We start from the raw sequence: 22857 nt of genomic DNA on the forward strand, positions 1-22857 counted from the left end.
GTTTAGAGTCCTTTGAAACTGCAATTTTAATTTTTAGTATTGGGGTCCATTAAAATGAGAAAAATCCTGGAATGTTTTCCTCAAAAAACATAATTTCTTCTCGACTAAACAAAGAAAGACATCAACATTTTGGATGACATGGGAGTGAGTAAATTATCTGGATATTTTTTTAAGAAAATTGACTAATTCTTTAACTTTTTTTTTTTTTTTAGAGTTTTTTTAAAGAGTTTTCATTTTGGGCAAACTATCCCTTTAACACCATGGTTCTTTTTAAAACATTTCTCTGACACACTAAAATTCATTTTAAGCCCATCATTAACAATTTGTCCAAAAACAAAACACCAAACTAGAGTTTCGTCACTGACGGTTTAATTCACATGTTGAAAATGTCCAAATGTTTTATTCACATGTTGGAAAATTTTACAAAATAAGATGAACTGCCTTCAGTGATAAAGGCCAAAATGGATGTTGTTGAAAATGAAGTTCATGTATATACCGTACCTTCAAAATCCCATGCATGAGCTCTCTCACCCAAACATACACGCTCACAGGACATACATAGGTAGCATTAATATTTTGTGTTTTTAGGAACATATTCCCTTGGTTATTCACTGCATAGATATGTATTAAAACACCCTTGTTTACTCAATCACACACACACACACACACACACACACACACACTTTTTCATCTAGCCATTGTATCCACAGGACTTATCTGGGAAAAGAAAGTGTAAATAAGGGCATCTAAGCAATGAAGCCCTTCAATATCTGGTTTCAAACAAAAATAATCAACTCATTAACGAAAGGCACCAATCACGAAGCATTCTTTTAGAGAGCCCACCTCTGTTAAATTTTAAAGGATTTCCAGGACATTTTAATGACCTGACTTGTTTATGTAAACTACGAAAACATTGGAGCTGTACCGAGTCCAGAGAATGCTGACTTAAAGTGGCTTTAACTTCATAAAGTCTTTCATAGCAGATAGTACCAGCTATTGGAGGCTGTTTGGGAGTGACACAGGTTGACAAGCCTACCAGAAATACTTGCTTTGGATAGGAACACCAATATTAAACAAATCTTCTGACACATGACTCGAGAATGAGCAGAATACAGTACCTCATTGAAATATGAACACACACACGCCCTCCAAAAATCTATTACCTTCAACACAAGGCAACAGTGTACCTTTCCATGTGCTTAAATTTAGATACTCTAAGCAAGTAAGTTGTACAAATTCACACGGAAATAAAAACTAAAATTCCTATTCTTCACATTTCTTGAAACAAATAAAAAAGGCAAAATAAAACTACTTCACAAGAACTCCTTCCATTGGAAACTCACAATAACTTAGAATTAAAAAAGAAAAAAGTCACATTGGTGTCGAAAGCAAAAACAAATGGGAAGAAATAAGAGTAGCTTCTAAGCTTATAACCACCGGCATCTCTTGAGGTTCTTTTTAATCGTACTTTAAAGAGAAAGACACATTAAGTCTGTGTCACTGTACAAAATAAAAGTCTCAACAAAGAAAAACAAACAAAATTCAAAGCAGAAAAACAGAAATGAGCCACTGAGAAACATCCTGTCAGAGTAATAGCAGCTGTGCACCTCTCTGACGCCCTCTGCTGGACAGCACAGTGTGTTCTGGAATGTTTTCATATCTAAGCCACTTAACGGTTCACTTCTTTGATACGTTCAGCTTCGTGCATTATTCTCACTTTTTCACTCCAATACACACTCTTATTGTGGGGCAGCAGTGGGGTCTATCTGAGATGGAAACATCCATACCCATACTGTATCTCTCACTTTGTTACTGCCCATTCTGTGTCCTCTCAAGCAGGTTAAATATAACCTCTCCCACAAAGCTCTAGCTCTGTACAGAAAACATAAAGTCTAGTGCTTATATCAGTCCGTACTGTCTCATGAAAGTGTAAAAACACGGGGCATTCGTGGCAGTTGTGCTCTTTAGCAGTAACTACGGGTTTGGCCCTCAGTTCGAATGGTCCAGTTTGGTCCCGGCAGGCTCCCTTGCCGGATCAAACCTCTCGGGTGTCGCAACCCTGGAGGTCGGAGAGAAGGATCCAGAACGATGTCTTGTCTGGGTGTGTTGGGATACTGCGGAAGCACTGGGCCTAATTGGTATGGGTACTGGTTAAACTGGTTGGCCACCGTCTGCGGCACGAATCCTCTTGTTGACCCAAGGGCTAAATTTGAGAAGGCCACTGTAGGTGGAGTACATGTGTGGGGAGCATCTGGAAGGCCCTGAGGACCCCAGTTGGGATATGGGGGGTCCTGATAATATGGCCTTGGGGGATAAAGTATAGGGGTTGTGCTTTCTCCCTGGGCACCTGGAATAAAATCTTGGCTTCTGTAAAATTTAAGGACTTGGTCACCAGATGGCATGACGTCAAAAGCTTGTCTATACTGGCCTCCGGAGGATCTCCGCATGGGGTCCTGACGATGGAAGGCTACTTCTCTTGGAGCTGCCTGACCTTCGAAGCGCCCTCGAGACGGTCCTGGGGTGTAGATGTTGTAAGCAGGTGGTGGCTGTTGCTGTTGGCTAGGGTAAGGATTTGGGGGGTGCTCAATATGTGGAGAGGAAGACGACGACGAAGAGGCAGGCACGGAAGGACCCTCCCTTTCATCCTCAGCAAGCTTTTCAATTAGCAAGGAGGCAATATCCTTACCGGTGAGGACGTGAGCGGGCTCTGTACTGGTACTTTGCGGATCTGAGTGGCTGCGGAAGTGCGTGATGGTGGAGACAGATGATGCTGTATTGACTGGTTCAGGGGATGCATTGTTCTGAGCAGGACTGTCCAAGGTAGCCGTGGGACTTTCTTGTTGTGATTGCTTCTGGTTTTCATCGGGTGGTGGCTCTGATGGTAGTGCTAGTGGCTCAGATGCCCGATGATCATCTCCGTCAAGGTTGGTGGTGGCCCAACCTTTTGCATTAGCCCCAGCTCCTGGTGGAGTTGTGTATGGGTAGTTTACATAAACGGGCTCAGGCTGATCTTTCGTGAGTCCTTGCGTGGGAGAGGTCTGAGGTTGCTGGACTTGATGTGGCTTCAATGCAGCACGCAGATGAAGTGGTAAGTCTTCTGGTCTGGATGCTTCGAAATACCGATAACATACCTTCCCATTTTCAAAGTAGGGGTGAAGTTGAGAGGCATTGTGGTCTGCTGAAGACGACCGCTGGGAGTGATGCAGGTTGCGCTGGTGCACAGACAGGGGTACCATGCCTGCTGAACCCAATACAGCAGACGCAGAAATGGGATGCACTTCACTTCGAGTCTGCCTGACAGATGACGATGTCTGTCGTTGAGGCCGGGGGTGCTGATGATGACCTGAAGATCCGTCATGAGACCGATGGTGAGAATGAGAAAAGGAAAAAGAGTGTGAGTGTGCTGCTGCCCAAGCTCGCGTGGCTTCAGAAGACCACAACTGGGGAGCCCTACCACCACCAGGACCTTGGGCGTTATATGGAGGGGGGTGACCCCGGGAAACAGGCCTCTGATTGGCTGGGTCTGAGAGACGAAGGTTGCCCTCTAGATCCAACTTCATATTCTGATAGCTGTGACGAGTATAGCTGGGTGGCCCTTGTGGATGCTCAGGAGCACCAATTTCGTAGTAGAAGTTCTCCATCTTGGACGGATCTTCAGAGGAGTGGACAACAGGTCTGACCGGATTTGACTGGGCCTGTTGCTGTTGGGGAACATGTGCAATCTGGGAGGCTTGGCCGGCCATTCTGGCTGCATGATAACGAGACAGCGCATCAGACGTACTGCTGATGCGTTCAGAGAAAGCTCTGGAAAGTGGTTGGTTCCCCTGAGGAGGCCCCACCATGCGCCGAATGCGGCTGGCATCCAGGGAGCGCCGCATGTAATCGTGTCGGTCTGTCTGCGAGAGCGGAGCTCTCAGGGGAGCAAGATCAGGTGGCTTGGGTGGTACTTTAGGGCGAGTGGGCTGGAAGGCTCGTACCTGGGCCAGTGGAGAGCTCTCAGATTTGGAGTGCAGGAGCTGAGTGTGTGGCTGTAAAGCAGGCTTGGACTGGGAGTTTGATTTCTGCTGTTGAAGCTGTGGAGCAGAAAACTGACGTCCATACGCTGGGGGTTTTCTCTGAGGAAAGGCAGCATCACTGGAGGATGGTGGGCTGGATTTTGAGGGCTGTGCTGAATAAATCGTTTCCTCATTCTTATAGATGGGACTTGGAGTTCGTTCATCATCCTCAGAGGAACTTGCAGCTGACAACTCTGAATTGGATGTCACAGAGTCTGAGTTGTCAGATGAGAGAGTCCCAGTGTCCTGCCCAGGTGATGACCTTTGCTCTACACCATGTGATTTGTCTGTAGGCTTTTTAGCTTCAGTTTCATCCTCATCATCATCACCCTCAGTTTTCCACACTGAGAGAGGGCGTACAGTGGAGTAGATCTGATTCGGATCAGAAGACAGCAGAACACCTGCATCAGCTGAAAGAGACCTTTGGAAGCGAACATCTGTCTCAGAGGATCCGGTTTGACGGGGACGGTATGGGGGAGAGGCACCTTGCCGTAGGGCCTTGTTGGCACTTTCAGCCAGGGCTAGAGCCATGAGGCGTGCAGGGTTTTTGGGAGGAGGTGGTGGGGGTTGTTGTGAAAGAAGGGGAACACCAGATGGACCCATGATACCTAAAATCAAATGAATAGTCTTTACTTTAAACAATGTACTGTATTATTAGACTAATAATACTCTCATTATAACTTTGTGAATATGAATATCAGCACAATCAGAAACATGAATCTCTGCAATAGGCCACAATCAGAGAGTTTACTCACTAGGGCCCTTGATCTTGATGCTGGGGCCCAACTTACTGCTGAGCTCCTGCTGGCAGCTCTCTGTGAGCTGAAAGTCACATGACCTCAGGAGCATAGATATCATCTGGGGTGGCTGAGGCGGCCCACTACTTGGGGGTCCAGTTTGCAATTCGCCAGCTCGCCCTCCAATCATTTCCAGAACCTTAAAAGTAAAAAAATCTGTAGGTCTCAAACAACATCATGACAGTTAAACTACCATCAAAACATTTATTATGCTGAAACTAACCTTGGCAGGTACACTGATGGCTATTGGATCAGAGATGTCCAGCGGGGGAGATTTTGGCGCTTTAGGTGAAAGTGCATGAACGACTTTACGTGTAAAGGAACGCCTCTCCTGAGGGGGCTGGGAGAGAGGAGCAGAAGCTGCTGGCATCTGGTTTTGGGAGGGGCTTACGTTTGACTCACCCTGTTGGACGCTGCTTGCAGGAGGATTAGCGGCAGCAGGTGGCCTGTGCTGACAAAACACTTGCTGAGGCGGAGCTGCCGCAGCCAGGATCAAACTCCGTCGGGCCGCTGCCTCTGACTGGTTAAGCACAGAATCTGGATCTTCTGTAATTGATCGCTGGCTGCCAGAGCGAGCGTGGCCTTGATGGCTCAGACAGCGATACGGAGGGGGTGCGGCTGCAGGAGGGGACTCTCTGCCACCCGGAGCGGCACTTGTGTTCCCCAATCCTATTGGTCCATCTTCCAGGAATGTGGGGCTGAAGTCAATGACATCCTCTGCCATCCATGAGGCGGATGGTTCCTGGGAAAAATCTGGCAGCATGTATACACCCTCCTCGTCCTCTTCATCATCGTCCTCCTCCTCATCAGCATCACGGGTCTCCTCAGGCAGCAGGCTGTCGTAAGAGCGACTGGGATGGATTTTAGATGGGGAACGCTGTGCAAGGAGCTGAGGATCGACTGAAGCAGCCAGAGAGAGGCCGTCGCTGCTGGAGCGAGGTCTACGTAACCGCTGCATCTTTCCCTGACCTGAAAGAGCAACAGTATTGTACATCACTCTTAATACGCAGAAGTTTATTTCACTGTATGAAAATAAAACATTTTTATTTAAACCGGCTTGTCTTTCAACTGGCTAGACTTAGTTAAACCAAATTAAGCATTTCTCGCGTCATCCGTACCTGCTCCACTGTGCTGAGACGACAGAGACTCTTCACTTTTCGCAGACCTTAGAGTCACGCTGTCCACCCTACAACCTAAAGCACACAAACAACACAGCATTCAAGTTTATTTCTGACACCAGGACTTGTGTTTAAGGTGAAGTTCGGTATACAGTGAGTGGGATGTCATGTCACAAACCTGCGTGAGAAGTTGCAGGCTGAAACAAGGAGGTGATCCGAGCGGGTTTACGTCGGCCCGCCGCTCCGGGTTTCCCAATGGCGAAAAACGTCTTCCAGCTCCCACCTGCCGACTTGCGGCCCTTCATGCCTCTTTTCCTTCTTAAAGATAAACAAAAATATATTAAAACAAGTTTACTCATTTTAAAAGAACAAGCCATTCTTTCCAAAGAAACCCACTTGTCTGCAGACAGGTCGAGCACAGTATGAAACTGGCTCTGTATAGCACGAGGAGATCCCTGCAGGAGAAGAGGTGCTTGGGTGCGAGCCTGCGCCTCCTCCAGAGACAGAAGTCTAGTGGACACAAACGACTTGGGCCTGGTAAGAGACTGCCGAGCTGCAGGAGGAGAAAAGACAAACAGATTCAGATTCTTATCTGACTCATCAAGCCAAAGGCTAAAGCGAGAAAACATGGTGCAAGGAGAGCAACAAAGAAATGTTATTCAACAGGAAAACGGCAGGACACCTAAGCACAAACAGAAAAACATCAGCTCCTCCGAAACATGCCCAGTCTGTCCAGCTTTACTGCAAGTAAGCATTGTAAAATGAACGCAGGGGTTTGCTGGCCAACAGACGGGAAGTTCACAAGTAGATAAAGTCAGAAACATACTCTACTGTACACGAGAATGCAAACACATAATTTTAAATTTTTATGCAGGGTTTACACCAAACGCGTTTTGGGCGTCAAAATCGCGTCTACCGCGCCTAGTTTGCAGCTTGAACACTTTGAATGCATTCGGAGTAGACGCGCGGAAAAAGCAAGCATTTGACGCGCGTCCGAGGCAAACTCCGCTTCTTGTGGGATGGGCAACTGCTGTGCGAGAGTCTGTTTGCAAGATGACTGATGTTGATTGTGCATGATGTTGAGTTACCAGTTTGTATTGGGTAACCTTACTATAGGGGGAAAATAAACGGCGCGGGTCGATAAACGTAACCTAACTCAAAAGTAAAGTGTGTATTACAACTTACCAGGTTGCCCAAAGTCCTTACTGACACTCTTCAAAGCGAGGTCCTTTTTATTCCTGTATCCTATAGAAATAAGAACTTGTGTCATATAGCTCCGAGTGACTGCTTGAATGAGTGACTCTGGGCGGGGCTGCCACCACAGCAGCAGGCAGGCTCCTGATTGGTTAACGCGGCGCGAAATTCCGCCAAAGTTCAAATTTTTCAACTCGGGCGTCAGCCGCAAATTCGCGTGAACCGCAAAATGCACAAAAGCACCATTCGCGCGTACCGCGCACAACGCTCAATTCGCGCGAGCTTCACGCGCGAATGAGGCGGAAACGCGTCTTCCGCTCCGCGCCGAACTCCTATTCCGCGCCGCGGGACCTCCTGACGCGCGTCAACGCGTCTCCACATTGACTTAACATTGAAATCACTCGCGCTTCACGCCTCTAGCGCGGTTGGTGTAAATGCACCATTAGTCTTCATTGCTTGCACTCTGACACCATCGATATGCAAAACAGAGTCTTTGTCAGCTCTCGCATACAGATAGAGTATAATTCACGCCTTTGTCAGCACAGAAGACAAATAGACAAATCAAACACATAGCCTGCAAAAATATTTCTGGGGATAAAGACTGGAAAATGCTTAAAGGGATAGTTCACCCAAAAATAAAAATTTTGTCACCATTCATTCACCCTCATGCAATAAGGTTTTTATATTATGCCGAACACAAAAATGATATTTTGATAAATGATGGTAAGCGCATTGACTTACATAGTATTTGTTTTTCCTACTATGGAAGTCAATGGGTACCGTCAACTGTGATTGGTACCCAACCATCATTTATTAAAATATCTTCTATTGTGTTTGCGGGTGAGTTAATGATGACAGAACTTTCATTTTTGGGTGTACTATCCCTTTAACATGTATAAGCTGTTTGCTGAAGAGCAACATTTGGTGTTAATTCTTACACGATGCCTTTGATTAATACAAAAACTTGAGCTGGCACACAGAAAAATGACTAAATTACACTTTACCTGGTGACAGTGTCTGGTATTGAGCACACTACTTAGTAAATACAGTTTAACACAAACACACAGATTATCGATTGCTTGGATATTATCTCTAAATTCATCTTACCAACTGAATGCAATCATATGAATGATATTAAAATGTATATGGAGAAAAATATGAATACTTTAAAACAAAAAAGCAGTATGTGTCAACAGAGAGATTTATTGCCTTTAAAGATCTTTTTGTAGCACAAAAATGGTTATAAGTTATTCAAACATGTGTTTACAGCTTGCATACAAAATTTGAATAAAAAAATCCAGCAATGGACTTACCTTACTTCACAGACTAGGCTTAAGGCTAGTCCTAGACTAAAACACATGTTTGAGCTGTCTCAAACAAAAATAACTTACACCGACAGATCTTAAAATATGTCAGTGCCATTGATTTGTCTAAAGATAAACACCAGTAATGGTATGTTTATAAAAGATGCATAATGTCTTGGGCCCTGGTCCTGGCTTAGCTAAGCCTTGTCTGTGAAACGGGGCCATTATGGCATAAACAGACAGGATGAATATAAAAAATGCAAAAGTACAAAATATATAAAATAAGCATTATGGTATCAATTGCATCCCTGCTGGAAAGTACATGGATTCTACTACAGTAGCTGGTTTAAGCTGAACTATTTGCTGATCAGCTGGACTGCTAGGTATAACCAACCAAGCAGATTTCAACACCAATACATTTTAAAAAGCAGTTTAACACATGACATTTTCCCAGCATAAATGACAAGATTGTGATATAAATGTCCACATGTGAGACTGAAGTTCAGTCTGGGTCTCATATCACGGAGAAGCGTCGTAGGTCAGTCTCTAGAGAAGAGGGGACAGTCAAACTCAAACAGGACTCCCCCCTTGCCTCCTGAAGGCTAACCAGGCGTGTTCGGGGCTTGCGTGAGATCTTGTGCTCCGCCCCACCTGTTGCTATGGAAACATACAGTTTGTGCTCAGTAAGCTTCACTTACGGGCGTGTCAGGCCAATGCAAATATATGTTTTGTGGTGTGATGCAATGCCCGTGAAACCTTTAAGTAATCGGCAGATGCTTTATTTGTGACGTACATTTAGATAAAGTGTGCCTTGAATGTGCCAAGTGTGCATTGGGGATCGAACCCGGAATCTTGCAGGTGTTTCAACATGATGCCTAGCCGATGTGCGACCAACGACCACTGGCTGAACCAGTTTAATCCGCTTACCTGCTTCCTATCCCTACCGTATCTATATATATAAATATATTAATTTCTCCCAAGGGTTTTTGTCCTTCTAGGAGTTTTTCCCACCGGGTTTTCTCCTAGGGTTTTTTTTCGTCCCAGGGAGAGTCAGCCAAATTTGGCTTAACTTAGCACTTTACTGCATACGTTACACTATTAATACGCTAGCTTGTACGGTTTAACCTTAGCCGTTATATTCTACTTCTTATATTATCTATTGATTTTCTGTGTTCTCCTTTACATCTACTCATGTAAAGCTGCTTTGCAACAATTAACAATTGTGAAAAGCTTTATATAAATAAAATTGAATTGAATTGTTAACGTGAGTTTGTGCATTATGTTTCATGTGCATTATTGGCTAGATGTTGAATATATTAGAATTGAAAATAGAATTTGAACATGCGTGACAGCAAAGTATGTTTAGTTTGGAGGGCATGAAACAGGTAATGAAGAAAGGTGACAGCTGTGGATTAAAAGTCACATGTCATTTACAGTACACAGTGTCTCCTGCAACTCTTGTTCACTATGAAAACCAGACGAGGTCAATACAGGAAAATAATGTAGAGGTGCATCACAAGCCATCTTAAATCCAAAGACTGCTGAAGTTGCTAATGGAGTCAATAAACACATTCATTGTAAACTCATATGAAAACAAATTAACTAAATGAAGACTTTCTAGTGCAACTGTATCAACTTCTGATCCAACCTAGTGACACATCTGCATCTCACTTTAAAAGAAACTGCAAAAATTAGATGTGGAAGGCTCTATTTAAACCTAAAAATAGTGTATATTACAAAAAGTGCTAATGATTTTAAAAGCTAACCCCAAATTGTTTTATCATTCGGCACTGAAAGAATTAAATCCATACTGATCTTCAGTATTTTGCTTGCTTGCTTTTGCTGTGTCCGAAATTGTATACTTCCATACAATAAAATATGTATGTCGGAATTCACAGTAATCGAAAAACTGTAGGCAAAAAGTACCCAGGTTACATATTACTTCCGGCTAGATTTTTAAGTGTGCATTCGATGGACACTTTACTATCCCGCAAGGCCACCTGAACCGTGGAGGTGCCAAATTCCAAAAGTAAAAAAATAAAGTAGCAGAAATCTATGAACCTGGAGTCCCTTTAAGTGATATAGTTAGAAATGTATTCCTCATGATTTAACTGTATTTGTAAAACAACTCACACGTAAATTATGGTCGCGGTTGTTCTGATTAAAGGATTAGTAAATTTTCTTAAAAAAAAAAGTCCAGATAATCTACTCACCACCATGTCATCCAAAATGCCGATGTCCCTGTTCAGTCGAGAAGAAACCATGCCCCCTGAAGAAAACATTCCAGGATCTTTCTCATTTTAATGGACTTTAATGGACCCCAATACTTAACAGTTCTAATGCAGTTTAAAATTGCAGCTTCAACGAAGTTTCAAAGGACCCCAAACAATCACAAACAAGGCACAAGGGTCCCATCCAACGAAACGATTGTCATTTTTGACAAGAAAAAAAATGCACTTTTAAACCACAACTTCTCGTCTATCTCTGGTCATGTGACGCGCCAGCGCGACCTCACTCAATATGTCATCACATTAAGAGGTCACGGATGACGTATGCGAAACTACGCCCCAGTGTTTACAAGTGTGGAGAAAGAAGGCCGTTCCGACGTTGTTGTATGTGGAATGATGCGCAAATGTGCATTTTATATATGTAACACGTGACCTTTCCAAGGCATTACGCAATTACATGAGGTCTGTAATTGCTGGCGCGTCACAGGACCGGATATAGATTTAAAAGTGCATTTTATTTTTCTTGTCAAAAATGACAATTGCCTCACCAGACAAGACCCCCACGCCTCGCCCGAGATCGTTTAGAATCCCTCGAAACACCGCTGAGACTGCATTAAAACTGTTACCCGTTGGTGTCCACCAAAGTCCACCAAAATGAGAAAAATCCTGGAATGCTCTACCCAAAAAACACAATTTCCTCTCGACCGAACAAAGAAAGACATCAACACCCTGGATGACATAGCTGTGAGTAAATTATCTGGATTTTTTTTAAGAAAATGGACTAATCCTTTAAGTCACAGTACTATATTTTCCGTACTATAAGTCGCTTCGAAGTATAAGTCGCATCAGTCAAAAATGAGTTTTGAAGAGGAAAAAATATATAAGTCGCACTGGACTATATGTCGCATTTATTTAGAAAATTATTTCACAAAATCCAAGCAGAACAACACACATTTAATCTGGAAAGGCAAGTTATTCAACTAAACAATAAATACAACTATAAATACAGGAGCAGCATAGAGCGGACTCTCTTGGTTCATATGAAATAATTCTGACGTATAAGTCGCACCTTAACTTAAGTTCCAGGACCTGCCAAACTATGAAAAAGTGCGACTCATAGTCCGGAAAAAACGGTACACCATTTATCTTGAATTTTTGTTTTCACAAAGCTCGTCCCAAAGCATTCCCGACTGCTTTATTCCCGATGAATACATTTGGTGTGGTATCTTAATACGCATAATCACATACAATACTATGATACCTTAAAATACTCCCTATGTAGCCAGTCTACTAGGTTTTGGAACAGAACGCTACTTTCATTACCTGTTTGAAAGTACACGGGGCTTAACAAAGTGTAACAAATTTTTTGTCTCATGCTTTAGATGAACATACCTGCGTTGAAACGACCGACGGATGTGAAAGAGTCGCTGAAGAGAACTTCCACATTGCCAAGCAGAAACTCCACAACCACCGATTGGATCCGTACTTCTTTAAATGGGTCAGCACCGGTCAACCCCGCTGATTCAATTTCTTTGGACCTTAAATGGAATGAAAGAAGATGGATGATTTAAACCAAGTCTCTATGCTACTTAAATGCATGAAACTCAATATCAGTATAACCATACAAAGATGCAGCATTGACTTGTATGCCAATGTCCCTGCCATACTGGACCGGTCAAGACCGCCCTATAAACGTATACAAGTAAACGGGGAGATGATTGTTTTTTTAGTATTTCAAACAATTTCAGTGGTTGAAAAATCTAGTAGAGTAAAAAACTTTATTTTGGACAACTAAACAGAGCTTCCCATTTACTTGGATGCATTTATGCCGAGTTTTGCCTGGTCCAGTATGGCTGACTCATTGACGTATCACAGCAATAGGCCAAATGTATGTGCATTTGATAAACCAATATCATCAACTGATACAGATCATTACCAATATGTAGGTAGTGTGAAAACACATTTTAGGAATTACCTGAGCAGGTTAGGGGCCCAGACGATGGCCAGATTTTTAATGTGCATGTTGGTCTCCACACTGCAGGTGGCTAAACGTGCCAGATGTTTGATGAGGTACTCCAACGTTCTGAGTCAACGACAAACATCTCACCATCATTAAAATCATCAAAGAGTGTGCCAGTAAAAAAAGTACACAATCTTTCCTTGAGGGTATGAGAGAATTACGTTTTAATAGCTTCTGATATAAACTTCAGGGTTTCACGCAGCACTTTGCAGTTCGGGCGGCTCGCCTAATCTGGGAAACCCTACTGCCTTAACTAGGTCGTCCAAAAAATAAATTAATAAATTAATAAAAATAATAATTCGCTGCAGAAAAGGCTGTCAAGTGCATTTTGGAGAATGGGGAGGACGTGCTTCACACGGCCGAAATGCTCTGTCAACTGTCTGGAGGATAGCCAGTTGATAAAACACGTGTCCGTGAGAACTGTAAGTGGACTTATGTTTTGGGTTTATTAAAGCCTGTTATTGTATTAGTCTATAGTTCTTGCATATTTAAAGTAAGTTAGCTGGTGATTTTTGTTGTTTGAGCAACCTGCTAGCAAGGTTGCACGTGCCTGTTAATTTGATATAATTGTTGAGCGCTCTAGCTCACGTTATTTATGAGCATTATTTACATGCTACAATAGTTACACTACTTTAAGATAATGTTATTAATAGTGGGAAATAATCAGTTTTACAATCTTCGTGCTATCTATCATCATTCGCCAGACATTCTACAACATCTGCTTCAGTTTGTGTTTATTAACCCTTTAGTCTCCCTTCATCGCGCAGCTTTTTTCATTGGAGGTATCTGTAAAAAACATTTAATTCATTAATAATCTAGTATGTGTTCATTTTCTGTCATAGTTTATTCAAAATTAAGTTTTATTTGAGTGTTTTAAATAAAAATATATTCATTTTCATCATGACGCGTACGCCCCGCCCCTTTGATTACCACGCCCCCCGGCCAAAATCACACCTGCCCAACCCTACCACCTTAACTAACAAATTTTCTGCGGGAAACCCTGAACTTCACTAGCAAAAACATCCTAATGTATTTACTTAACAACTGTTTGGCTTCTCTGTTAAATATATACATATCCTAATATCACCAAGATGGCAAAAATTATGACATGACATGCAATTTCCCACTTGTGAGTTACCGGTAATGAGGAGGAGGAAGTTGCTGAATAACATCATGTACTTTGACCATTCTCTCCTCATCCGTCATCTCTCCCATACATTCCTGCACATGCAAAGACATATGACTCAGTGTTTACTGTAAAAACCTTCAGGAACTGAGAAACATTGCTTAAGGATGTGCAACAAAGGTTATTCCACTCAGAAAATCGCTGTTGGGCAGCTTATTCAATCTAGTCTTGAATCACTTACAGCAAACTTGTCATAGAGTTGATATGTGAGGAGCGGATTGGGCAACTCTCTGAAGTAAAGTTTGCACAAGGAGCCGACGCAGTGAATGTCCTGGATGTATACGTCTTTAGTCAGATCTGGAACATTTTCACTGTCAAACTCGTGTCTGATCAGGACAAAATGAAGAACAGATTGATCACAGCAATCGATAGAAAGATAACAGCTGAAAACTAAAAATATTTGGAAGGCATACACATCACATGGTAACATACAAACCTGAGTTTCTGTATATTGGAGGAAACTCCAGAATGTCTGTAAATCCCATCCACCACACCATGTTTCTCTATAAACTCTGAGCAACTCTTCAGGACCTGTGGGACTGAAGTTTAACAACAAAAAAAGTCATTTCAGTGATGTCGCTTTAAAAGTTTTCAGTGAGTGAACCAGAACAGTGAGTGAATTCGGTTTTCTGTACCATCTAGGCCAGAGTTGAGGAGATGCTCGCCGAGGTCGCAGCCGAAAACTCGTTCTTTCAGGATACCCCTCTGTTTCAGCTTTTGCTTGGTGGGTCTGGACTTCATGAAGGTGCGCAGGAAGCCCATCAGCTTGCCGTGTTTCTTAGATACTGACACAGGGGGGCGACAGAGAGCTTATCAGACAATAGTACAAACACATCTGAACATTTCTAGTGATGCAGGCAGTGTATACACTAGGCAGGATCTGTCTTATATCATATACACTACATTGCCTCTGTGCACATTTAGATCGGACGCAGCTCTGAGAACTGCACGTTAAAGGATTTTATATGAATCTTCCCCTTAAGTCAAATTATACTTATCTCACTATAGATTTGCTTGTAAAAAGCTCCAAGCTGTTTAAGGAACCATACATCTGACAAATACAACCACTATTAAAAATCATGAAACAGCCTGTTGAAGCCTTAATATTGACGTCAGTTGTGTGCGTGATCATTAATTGGGTTAAAAGACCCTGTCAAATCACTGGAGCTGTCTGCTTTTTAATGTTCCCATTAAATAAGGTAATACAGCTATTAAATATTAAAGGAATAGTACACTCTAAAATGAAAATTAGCCCATATTTTACTTTCCAGATGCAATACCCTCAAATTCAAGGACTAAATGTTGGGACATATTTCAAGTGAGAGCAAGGTTACATTGTGTTACCTTTCAAAATACATTGTTACAGTTACCTTTTGAGGGAACTCACGCTGCGTCACTGCGGTGACACTTTGAGGGCGCCTCCAGGGGTAAGTGCGTCTGAATGTGTATATCAAATTTAACCAATGGTGAGGCTTAACAACAAAGACAGAGTGACGCGAGGGCCAGAAAGTATATCGCTATCTGAAATATTGCCAAAGACGGTGTTACAGAGACCTAGGAAGTATTGCAAGGGAGACACAGCGTCTGGTTCCCTTCTCAGGGAACAACAGTTACATACGTAACCGAGACGTTTTCATGTGTCAAACACAACTATGCAAAAAAGCATTTTGGTATGAATCAACATTCCCATACAGAAGATATAAGCATTTAAATTGAACAGTTTAGCACGTGTGCTTAAAAAGTCTAGAATTTTTATGATATTATCCTACACTACACAGGGAATAATATGGATTTTCCAGAAAACTTCTTGCATAAAATAGATTCAAGCACTTTCAATGAACTGTATCTATGCATGTAAATTTTCAAAAACCTCCTAGGGCCTTAATTTTTTTAAAAAAGGATTTTAAGGACCTTTGGGAACCCTGGCTGCTTGCTTCTTTCAACCGAACACAGTCGAGCTATAATAAATAATATCCTTATCAGCTTTATTATGGCATTGGATAGTGCCCCATTTTTTAAGCTCCCAAAAGCCCATCTATGTGAAGTGATGGGTTTTTGTAACGTTGGGTCAGAGGTCAGCCATCCATCTGACCTCAACTCTCGAAAGTTTTTGATGAACATAAAATACATGCCGAGAGCATTTGGTTAATATCACAATCTCATTTTTGACGGAGGTGGCGTTTAGCAGCATTTATTAACCATATGGATTAGTTTTTGATGGATGGATGTGAGTTTGGAGTTTTAAAAATGGGGCACTATCCACTGCCATCATAAAGCTGAAAAGAGTCAGTATATTATTTCATGTGTTTTAAGAAGAAAGTCAAATATGTCTAGGATGGCTTGAGGGTCAAATAAGTATGGGATAATTTTCATTTTGAGGTGAATGCTTTATTTAAAGTTTAATTGAGAAAACACCTGGATATAGATGGGCTTAACACTAATGATGTTCAAGGACTAAATTGTACAAAATTATGATTTCATAGGGCCTTTAAAAGCAGCTGTTTCCTGTTAGAGCTTGACAATGTTTGATACGACGTGTAACAAGAACAAAAATAAATCATCACATCCACTAACAGCTTCTGATTTAGGCTGTATTTCTTGAAGAGATGCTAGAGAAATGATTCCCACATAGAGAAACATTCAGATGATTTCTACAGCGTTTTACCGTTTGCTCTCCATCCAACCCTCACGATCACAACCTCCCACACACCCTGCCTGCTGTATAAACCACCACAAACTGTATTACCACCCCTGCGTGTGGAGTTAGCAACAGAACAGATACAGAAATGTTAGTGTAAATTAATCAACCGAAGTTGTTACCAGCCAGATTTAGGAACCAAGGATGAAGAACTGAGAGGAACAAAAGGAACACAATCGACAGAAACGTCAAATGCATCACCATTAAAGAATCAGATTAGAAAATGATGTCGTCAAAAAGCTGAAAAACAACCATATAATATTTGACAGGAATTAATGAGAGATGCTAGTAAAGACTTTGTTTTGGCTAGCTTTGACTTTAAGCCTTTTAAGGACATAAAACAGCAGCCATAACAAGGCTACACTATCATCTGCTGTAGAACATCAAGAAACCAAAGTACATCATTTTGAGATTATAACTAGAGCTGGAGGATATACTGAATATTCATAACATGACCCTGGCTGCGTCCGAAAGCTTAGGCAGCTGACTTGCTGCCTCATGAGGCAATGACTTCAGAGGCATGACCGCAGCTCTGGGAAACCCATTCGGACAGCCTTCATAGGCAGTGTACCGGAATTCTTTAATATAAACATAAATATAAAAGCGCCTTTGTGATAACTAATCCCATAACTGAAAACTACAATATTAATTTCTCACTAGAAAATGCAATTAAAATATATAAAAAGTAAAAAATAACTATTTACACTAAATTTGTGCTTCAGCAGCTTCCTTGGCCGCCAGGCTCGACCAATCACATTCCCTGTGCATGCCCACGCATAGAATTGTGGGACAGGACAATGAAGGCATCTCAGGAGACAGGAAGTAAACCTAACATTGGATTCTGACATGCCTTGGAATGAAGGCTTTTGAGTTTTTGGACGCAGCCCGTCTGTAAAATCCAGGCTAAAGTCTCATAATCAGGGTTGCCAGGTTATCACAGCAAAACCCACCCAATTGCTACTCTGAGTCAAATCTAGCCCAATTGCGTTTTGAAAGGGGGTTGTGTTCAATTGTGTGTAGAAATTGTGTTCCAGGAATAACATCTGTATTTTGTCAGGGTTCATCTGCTAAAATTCGCATCCCCAGAGCTTAATATCGCATTATTGGGGTTGCTTCAATCCACGCGGCAACAGTGTTAAAGTAGTCCGGTAGGGAAGACCACGGACTTGGCAACCCTGCTCATAAACTAATTATGAGATTAATTGCATCAACATTTGATTTCACTCATTGATGTCACACTGATTTCAATCTTTGACATGACCTTTCTAAAGCCTGGGATACACTGCATGATTTTTGCACTCCTATAAGATCATTACCTTATCACTAGGGATGGGCATGAGCACTTGATTGCTTGAGTACTCGAACGTGGCAACGATGATCGATCACGAAAACGATGTTCATGTGGGTTTATTCTAGTGCTGCGATTAATCGCATACAAAATAAAAGTGATTTTTCGCATAATATACAGTATGTGCGTGTACTGTGTCTAATTATTATGTATATTTAACCATACACACATTCATATATTCATTTCAGAATTGTTTTATTTATATATCATTTTTTTAAATTTATATTTAATATAGATTATATAAAAATATAAATAAATATATATAAACATGTAAATGTTTCTTAAACACATACATGAATGTGTGTGAATATATATTTATACATAATAATTAGACATAGCACACACTCATATTTATACCAATAATCACTTTTATTTTGTATGCGATTAATCGCGATTAATCTTTGCCCAGCACTAGATTTATTTATTTATTTTTGTGGTTATGGTGGCATTTGGATGTCTGGTTAGCGTTACAAGCGCCTGTGGTTGTAAAGACTGGGTGCGTGTTTGATGTCATGTTGAGCTGCGCAGACCGGCGTATGACATCAGTACCATGCATGATTCAAAAACAAACAGATAAGTTTGTTTTCTACGAGCACTTGCGTTGTGGCAACCTGCCAATCCGGCAACGCCGTGAAGTCGAACACACCTCACATCACTGAGGCACTATGGTTTAAAAGGTTGCCGTGATGTTCAATTCACTTTTGGTAAAACAAAAATACAGTCAGGTGCAAAATGTACAGCACCGTCACAAGTTCAATGGGTTATCATCTCATATTTAAACATCAAATAGATACCAGAGAGCGATACGAGCATTACATCTTGACTGAGAACAGGTGAGAGAATGACACAACAGCTTTTCGCTAAAATGATTGCAAAAGACTTAAAGCTGCTTAAAGCTACTTAGTTTAAGTCTTGCATTTTGTGCAGATAGATGCACGTTGAATAATACAGTTATGTTGTATCAAGGCTTAATATTCTGTAAAGTGCGTCATAGAGAAAGCGCATCATTTTGTGTTTATTAACCCTTTAGTTTCACTTCATCACGCAGCTATATTAGAGGTTTCTGGTAAAACATTTAATTCATTAATAATCTAGTATGTGTGCATTTTTCTGTCACAGTTTCTTCAAAATTAAGCTTTATATGAGTGTTTTTAATAAAAAAAGTCCCTTTGATTGCCCCACCCCCAGTTAATCAAGTACTTTTTTTAGAACAATGGATTAATCAAAATTAAAAAAATATAAAAAAACACATACATGCACATCCCTACTTATGACAATGTGCGACATGGATCGTTTAAACTTGGGTACGACAAGCATTTTGACTGTACGATGATGACACCTATTGAATTCGGAGGCATCGACGGCTACGACACATGTTAGCACAATGTAACCAGCATGCGCTACTGGTAAACAAACACAGGCACGCAGGTCGTAGTAGCAAACACACTGTGCACTGATCATGCTGAATAGCTGACAGTGTCAGAAAACTATTGTAGGCTATCTTTGGACGCAAGACCCGGAAAACGTCCGGCGTTAAACCTCTCTCACTGTACAACATAGGACCACCGATGAAGAGCCACGATCACAGATATCGTCACGATGGTGAACTTTCATTTGGGACAGCCAAAAATCGTGCGGTGTATCGCGATCCCCGGGCTTTAGACAAACCAGTAATACTGAGCAAATCAACTTTATATAAGATATATTTGACTATATAATCCAGTCCTAATTACAAACCCAGAACATACAGAAGCATTATTGGTCATACCTGATGTTGGAGAAGAAGGGTCTGTTGTGTTAGTAACACCAGGTTTAGAGCTCAACCCATCCACCTCTGAAACACAAATCAAGAGATATCACAATGCATCAATACTACTATACAATATGGGGCAGTTTACTGCATAAGGGTTGATTAAAAGCTATATTTGGACATTTAAGTAGTTTTTACAAATATACCTCACAAAAAACACATTACATGTGAATACAGGGGTGGACAAAATAATGCAAACACCAATGAAATAGCTGATATCTTATTAATTGATATGGCTTTGAAACATCGCTGGCATCTTTAAAGGGACACTCCACTTTTTTGAAAATAGGCTCATTTTCCAGCTCCCCTAGAGTTAAACATTTGATTTTTACCATTTTTGGAATTTTTTTTGTGTCTGGCCGTACCACTTTTAACATAGCTTAGCATAATCCATAGAATATGATTAGACCATTAGCATGGGCCTTAAAAATAACCAAAGAGATTTCAATATTTTTCTTATTTAAATGATATTACACAGGCTTAATGATTTTACACAGTGCTCGAAAATAGTCCCCTGCTATTGAAAGTTTCCAAGGGGACTATTTTCAGGCGCTGCATAATATCATTGCGCCATGTTACGGCAGCAAAGTCCTTATTACGCTGGAATGAGAGTATAGTTCCTAGCCATATCTGACTAGACAATCGCAACTTTTAATTTTCCGTCCATCTCAGTGCACGATGTAACTACAGAAAAGTCAAGTTTTAAATAGGAAAAATATCGAAACTCTTTGGTCATTTTTGAGTTCAATGCATATATCATCGCTTAAATACTGAGTTTATGGTATATTTGCCTTGCCTATGTTATACAATAATGCTTACATTTTTTTTTTTTGCTATGTAGATGTTGATAGCTTTTAAGCCTGAAGAGCGAAGTACAGTACCTTGCTTACTGACAGGGGCGCTGACCGACTGCGGTAACTTCTCATTGATTAACTCCACACATTCACTGGGAAAGAAGCCAACCTGAGTAGAAGAAAGCAGGAAAACTGAGTTCAGAGAGCTCAGTGTACCACCACTGTATAAAGGCAAAAATAAGTAGGAACTCATAGCCGGGCCGGCGCACAAAAAGTTTGAGGTTTTGACTTTAAAATGTCATCTTGATGTGTTTTTGGCTGCCACAATAGAAGGAACAGCACTTTTGGTTCAAAAATAAAGTTTTACCGGATTCCGACAGACATTCCTTCACAGAAATCAAGACGACAATTGTGGTTGAATGCGGTACGGCGGGGTACAGACTGGACGGAGACGATCATAAATAATGCTCGTGTTTGCAGTGCACACTTCATATCAGGTCAAGTAATCTATGCATATGTACTGGTGTGTTGGTTTTATCTAGTACAAATCAGCAAGTTTCTGTTTTATAGGTGAAAAGTCTCCAACCTTCAGCGCTATTGTTTAGCTTTAATATTAAACAAACATACAGTGATAGATGTGTGTGGCATCCTTTGAATGGTCTCTTAAAATAATCCATATTGCTAATCATAATTCATATGTTGTCTAGAACAGAGGTGGAAAGTAACGAATTACATTTACTCACGTTACTGTAATTGAGTAGTTTTTTTGTGTATTTTTACTTTTTTGAGTAGTTTTTAAAATCTGTACTTTTACTTTTACTTAAGTATGTTTTATTTAAAGTATTGTACTTCGCTACATTTAAATCATATCCGTTACTGAGTAAAAAAATATTTTAAAAAGCAAGGTGATAAAGACGCGCAACGGATGTAAATGGGCGGGGCCCGGGGGAACGCGCAAAAAGAACCATGGAGACGGACGAGACAGGCGCGCGCTATTGCAGACCCGCCTCAGTTCAAATCTTATGAAAACCCCTGGTCATATTTAAGCGACCACTTTCCACTGACGCGAAGCGAGTGTTTCATTTCTATGAAAGGTAGGATTCATGCTCTTACGAAATTGCACGACGCGTTTTTAATACCATGCGCATTATCTTTCGAGGTCTAGCAGCTTCGCGTCAAGTCAAACACAACTTCAAAACGTCCTCGAGAATGCGCATGTCATTAGACATTGCAGAGAGAGAGAGAGAGAGAGAGAGAGAGAGAGAGAGAGAGAGAGAGAGAGAGAGAGTGAGAGAGAGAGAGAGAGAGAGAGAGAGAGAAGAATAAAGGTCATCAGGTACCCAGGTCAGGGAAGTAAGAAGATAATAAACGTGTCAAATGTATATAGACATGGCACTCATCTCATTATATGCTAATTTAAACTATATAGTTTAATAAAATAATGTGTTACCAGCAATACATCAATTACAACCTTACTATAGTGATTGTATTTACAAGCTGCTGACCACCTTCAAAAGTGCATAACTCACATGTAAAATCATTAAATAATTCCATAAATGTTTCTTAGTTTAAAAAAGCTTTTTATTTTATTAACTTTTTGTTATTGCACTTTAATTGTAAAGATGTTCCTACAATTAAAAACAACTACTTTGAGATGTATATTCCCTTGTCGTTTTTGAACTATACTAGAATCCTCCACCTCTTCCCGCTGTAAAAAAGTAACTTTTACTCTGAGTAAAGTTAAAATGACTTACTTTTTACTTTTACTTGAGTAGATTTGTAGACAAGTAACTTTACTTTTACTTAAGTAAAATATTATTAAAGTAACTTTACTTTTACTTGAGTACAATATTTTATTACTTTTTCCACCTCTGGTCTAGAAAATATACAAAACCTGGTAAAAATCATAAGAGTTAATTTAGAAAAAATATTTGTCACAGTCCTACAGAATCAGTGACTGTACATATTCGCACAGTTCCTAACCTTCTTCCGCATCCTTGTTTAATACATCCCTCCTAAAACGTGCTAGCTTACGCTTGTCAACATTGCCTCTTTTTGCCTCCAGCTAACCCCCGCCCACCCGGAGACGTTGCAATGTTTACAAACTTTTAAGGAATCTATATAGATCAGGTCAAAAACCTGAAAGCCATGTTTTCCTCTCCACCATGTGGTGTCCTCTTTGGGCGGCATGTCGATAACAGACAGGATATCGCCAACCTTCAGAAAGAGCAATGAGAACACAAATGAGAACAGCACGTAAAACGACACACGTATACAGCAAAGTCACATAAAAGAGTTACTTGGT

The 22857-nt window shown here is 41.0% G+C and overlaps 1 protein-coding gene across 14 annotated transcripts in view; it reads right to left on the reverse strand.

Annotated features, from left to right (window-relative positions):
* Positions 1–347: 347 nt before the first annotated feature.
* arhgap33 (Rho GTPase activating protein 33) overlaps positions 348–22857 on the reverse strand; it is a 66611-nt gene continuing 44101 nt past the window's right edge. For 12 of the 14 annotated variants that reach the window (XM_055211140.2, XM_073872483.1, XM_073872486.1 and 9 more), the window contains 15 exons: positions 22692–22769; positions 20640–20721; positions 19717–19782; positions 14538–14687; positions 14339–14441; positions 14084–14228; positions 13855–13937; positions 12672–12779; positions 12089–12234; positions 6367–6523; positions 6149–6288; positions 5971–6045; positions 5076–5821; positions 4811–4991; positions 348–4663 (listed from right to left, as the gene is read on the reverse strand). In XM_055211140.2, the coding sequence (XP_055067115.2) occupies positions 1965–4663; positions 4811–4991; positions 5076–5821; positions 5971–6045; positions 6149–6288; positions 6367–6523; positions 12089–12234; positions 12672–12779; positions 13855–13937; positions 14084–14228; positions 14339–14441; positions 14538–14687; positions 19717–19782; positions 20640–20721; positions 22692–22769 (4959 nt within the window). In that variant the 3' untranslated portion in view covers positions 348–1964. The remainder of the gene's footprint in view (positions 4664–4810; positions 4992–5075; positions 5822–5970; positions 6046–6148; positions 6289–6366; positions 6524–12088; positions 12235–12671; positions 12780–13854; positions 13938–14083; positions 14229–14338; positions 14442–14537; positions 14688–19716; positions 19783–20639; positions 20722–22691; positions 22770–22857) is intronic. The other 2 variants (XM_073872475.1, XM_073872477.1) reach the window with 2 other exon arrangements.

This window comes from Misgurnus anguillicaudatus, chromosome 10 (genome assembly GCF_027580225.2).
Source record: "Misgurnus anguillicaudatus chromosome 10, ASM2758022v2, whole genome shotgun sequence".
NCBI lineage: Eukaryota > Metazoa > Chordata > Actinopteri > Cypriniformes > Cobitidae > Misgurnus > Misgurnus anguillicaudatus.